This window comes from Ursus arctos, unplaced genomic scaffold (genome assembly GCF_023065955.2).
Source record: "Ursus arctos isolate Adak ecotype North America unplaced genomic scaffold, UrsArc2.0 scaffold_31, whole genome shotgun sequence".
In the NCBI taxonomy this organism is placed as follows: domain Eukaryota; kingdom Metazoa; phylum Chordata; class Mammalia; order Carnivora; family Ursidae; genus Ursus; species Ursus arctos.
In genome coordinates, this window is record NW_026622997.1 from 30,856,730 (window position 1) to 30,861,178 (window position 4,449).

Here is a 4,449-nt window from a genome sequence, read left to right on the forward strand (position 1 = left end):
CTCATGATCCTGAGATCACAGCCTGAGCCAAAATCAAGAGTCAGACACTTAACTGACGGAGCTACCCAGCACTCCCCCCAGGACATCTTTATGGGAATTAGAAAATGATGCCTCCTCTGGGCTCCAGGCTTGGTGAGACGCAGGTGCTTTCGAACAATAGCAACGTAACAACAAATGCTCCCCTGCTCCCAGCAGTCTTGTATGAGTGCAGAAAAACAAGAACCACTCCAGAGGGTTCAAGTAGAAAGGATGTAATACAGGGAACAGGGGCTTGGGGTCTTTGCCGCTTGCTTCCACAGAGCCCAGCTTCCAACCCACCCCTGGAAATGAGGGACGTTTCCCTTGCGTCCTTTACCGTCCGTAACACAGTGCTGGGCACTACGGTCATTCAGATGTGTGAAGAAATGCATGAATGTGGATCCGCACCCAGGGCTGAATCTGGGTGCCAAGGAGTATGACCCAACCCTGCCTCAGGGCCTGAGACCCCTACTGGGTTAAGGTCTTGGAAGCTACTCTGGGATGCCTGGGTGGCTCAGCCGGTGAATTGTCTGCCTTTGGCTCAGGTTGGGATCGAGTCCTGCATCGGGCTCCCTGCTCAGTGGGGAGTCATTTTTCTCCCTCTGCCCCTCCCCCCTCGCAAAAATAAATAAAATCTTTAAAAAAAGCAAGCAAGCAAGCAAGCAAGCAAGCTACTCTGGTTGAGCACTAACTTAGGTACGGCACTACTTGACTCCCCAACAGCCATTGCCCACCTTGCTTACTAACTGAACCCCAGTACTGTTGGGGCAGTTCTGTGCCCAGCCCTAGGAGAGGGATCATAGTTAGTCCAGGCCAGTCATGGGGATCCCGTTCCTCTGCCCTGCACCTGCTTTCCCAGCCTCCCTGTGGCCAGAGGTGGTCATATCACCCAGTTTGGAGCCATTGTGATAAGAAGTCAGCAGGGAGGCTTTCGGGCGAGATGAGAAGGCATGCTGGGAGAAACGCTCTGCCCTCACCCCCCAGTGCACCCACCCTCTATGCCATGCTTCCTAATGGAGAATATGGTGAGAGAACATGATGTTAGGAGCGGCTGTGAAGGCAAATGCCAGTCGAGAGGAGGTTCGAGAACGGCAGGGCGGCCAGCATCCAAACAGATGCCAGCACTTCTTATCTCCAGACTTCTGGAGTCTTGAGAAATGTGTGTCCCTAGTCGTTTAAACCATAATGGCATGGATTTTTTGTTCCTTTCAGGTAACTCTATCCTAACTCAGAAACCTAATGGTTACTCTCAGGATTCATTGATCACGAACTACAGAATCCTGGGGCTGGGAGAGCATCTCAATTTTAATTAGCTCACTCTCTTCCTTCTTTGAGTGCATCTTCTCTCGTGCACCCCCACTGAGGCTCAGTGAACCTCCACTTGCACATGTCAGTGACGGGGACCTCAGTACTGCCTAAGGCAACCCAGGCTTTTCGGCTCCAGGGAGTATAACATTTTTTTGTATTAAACCAAAACCAAATTCCCTACAATTCCACTCATTTGCCTTAGTATGAGTAATTGGGAAAGCACTGGGAATTGCAGAAAGGGTAGGGGGGTGGAGTTGGATGGGGGTAGTGCCAACTTTTTCTAACTATGTGACATTGAGCTAGTTACTGAACCTCTCTGAACATTAGTTCATCTACAGAGACAATAAATTCTCCCTCCTGGATCATCGTGAGGACTTGCTAGCACAGAGTCAGCTCACGGCAATTGTTCGTGGTCTGAGCCCTTACACACGGGCTGTGTCAGCTAGGGGGCACATCTGGGAGCTGGGCCCAGAAAGAAGGTATGAACCCAGGACAGGGACCAGGAAGTTTTGATGCAGGGCAGGAGTATGGGCCATTCTAACGCCCCACTATAAGTGTGTGAATATGTGTGTACGCACGTGCACCTGTCTGAGAATTTGAGGGCCAAGAAGGGCATCCCAGGGAGGTGTGATTGGTCCCCAGATGGAGAGGTTCCCGGAATGGCTGCTTCACAAACTTGTCTCCAGGCTGCCCAGACTCATCCACCTGGTTCCAGACCCAGCCATCCTTCCTCACCTGTTTGACACCTGCCTTGATGAGCCAAAGGCTTGATGTGACATCAAGGAAGGTACTGACTCAGCAAGAACATTCAGGAGCCCGGGGAAGGTTGCAGGAAGAGCTTTAATTGCTGGGAATCCAATCAGAAAAGGGAGGTGCTGGTGGGGGGCGGGGCAGGGAGGGGTGGTGGAGGAGGAGCATCCTTTCGGGGGGTTTTACTCCCTGGAGCGTCCAGCATCGTGGCAGATGCCGAAGTTGGTATTGGTGATGGAGCCCACGATGCTCTTGTCACCCTCACAGCTCAGGCCCCGCTCACAGGGACACTTGTAGTAAACCCCATAGAGCGTCTGCAAAGACACAGAGCCAGTGGAGTCACAGGCTGGGGGCGGGGGTCTACTTCGGGCATATCTCCCCCCCGCCCCCCAGCCTGACCCAGAGAACCCGAGGCCCGGCTCTTTTCAGTCTGTCCCCTCCCGACTGCCACGCCAGGGGGCGCTGTGGGCCTGGAGGACCCAGGTTCTGGTTCCCACTCTGTGCTGCTTTCGCGCTTCCGAACTAGATCTCTCTGGGGAGCCTCTATTTACCCATCCGCGAAGTGGGGATGACGAATCCCCGGCCCCACCCACCTCACTGGTTAGTTGTGAGGATCAAAAGAGATGAGCGGATGGTCAAGCCTGTTGATCTCCCTCTCCTGACGCCAGCGTTCGACGTCCAGGCTGCCCCTCCCCCCTGCTCGTACCCCCAAGCCGGAGGGCCCTCCTCCTCTGGGGTGTCCCCCTTCCCACCAGCAGCATACCGCGCTCGCCGGCACCCACCTTGGCAGAGCACTCGCTGTTCTCGCTGGCCTTGGGCGCGCAGCGGGCCAGGCTCAGCCCGGTGTCCCGGTGGCAGCAGCTGCTCTTGCACTGGGCGCTGTTCAGGCAGAGCTCGCCGTCTTCCTGCCGGGACAGCCGGTTAGCCGCGACCCCTCCCCTCTGTCCCTTCTCTACCCCCACCCACCCCCGCCCCGGCCCCCTCTACCGCTGACAGGGCCTCCCGGAGCGGGCGTATGTGGAGGAACCCGGCCGGGCGGCTGACGGCCGGTCTGCACCCCCACCCCGCTCGTGGGAGAAACGCGCGGGGCCGTGGCTGCGAGACGGGACACGGGTTCTAGGACCTGCGGGGCCGCGGGCAAGTCACTGCCCCACCCTCTGCCTCAGTGTTCCCTTGGAATGTGCACAGGTGACTCAGAACAGGGTTTCCAGACGTCTCTGGCTCCCCCGGTCCACTGAGGAGTCTAGGGAGGTGGAGGACCGTCTCCCTGGAAAACGCTTCCCTCCCTGGACAGACTTTTACCTATAACCTCAGGGGGATCCTGGCCCCTCTGAGCCAGGCAAGGCTCTGAGTGAAGAGCCTTTGGGTAGAGGGGCGACGTGGGGCAGTGGGAGAGCGCGGCTCTGAAGCCACCAGCCGGTTTCCCAGCGCTGCTCCGTGCGTTCCAGCCACGTGCCCTCGGGCAGGTGGCTTCACCTTTCTCTGCAACTGCTTTCCGTCTGAAAACGGGCTGGATGTTGACAGTACCTGCCTCGCGTGGTTGGTAGGAGAACCCAAGGAGTAAACGTTCCCGAGACACTTTGAACTGTGTCTGTGTGTCCCTTGAGGTCAGAACCAGAATCACTGGGGGAGCTTTTTAAACTGCTGGACCTTCTGAGCCAGGGTTTCCAGGGCGGGGGCCTCGGGCTCTGAACTTTGATAAAGCTCCCTCAGCCAGGCCAAACTACGGCTCTGAGCATGCTCCCTGCTGATCAGCCTTGTCGGAGGCCCCCAGGGGAAGAGGCACAGGGCAGACATGGGCAGGAAAGGGAGAGATGCCTCGCCTCTCTGCCTCTGGGCAGCTCCAGGTGGAGACATTAGAGGTAAAGACCTAAGTTTTAAAAAATCCCCACCTGGATCTTCAGATGACTCCTCCCCTGACATCCGTCCCTCTTACCAGGTTGATAATTATCCCCCGAGGGTCAGGAACTGCATAGACCACTGCAAGGGCTACAAGCAGAAGGACAAGGACCTTCTCCATGATGAACGGGGACAGCTGGGTTAGGTAGCAGCTGGCAGGTCAGGTGGCAGAAGACAGCCAGCCAGGGCAGTGGAGCTATAAAAGGGGTTCTGCCCACGTGTGACCCACCTTCCCGGTCCCACAGGGCTGGACCTGAACAGCGGCCCAGCTGTGGCCAATCTGCTGGGGGGCGTGTCCGTGATAAAGCAGCTGGGCGGCACCTGGCACCGTGTGTGTGTGTGTGTGTGTGTGTGTGTGTGTGTGTGTGAGAGAGAGAGAGAGAGAGAGAGAGATACTGTGTCATGGTTCATTGTGGACTCTGGACACTTGGACTTGTACAAGTTATAAACTGGGCAAGTTATCTGTTCTGAGTC

At 56.6% G+C, this 4,449-nt stretch overlaps 1 protein-coding gene across 1 annotated transcript; it reads right to left on the reverse strand.

Moving 5' to 3' along the window:
• Positions 1-2,204: 2,204 nt before the first annotated feature.
• CLPS (colipase) lies at positions 2,205-4,098 on the reverse strand. The gene is made up of 3 exons (XM_026482447.4): positions 4,013-4,098; positions 2,859-2,981; positions 2,205-2,390 (listed from the first exon to the last, which is right to left on the reverse strand). Exons 1-3 carry the CDS (start codon positions 4,094-4,096, stop codon positions 2,259-2,261), a joined length of 339 nt encoding a protein of 112 aa, XP_026338232.1. The 5' UTR covers positions 4,097-4,098; the 3' UTR covers positions 2,205-2,258.
• Positions 4,099-4,449: the final 351 nt, after the last annotated feature.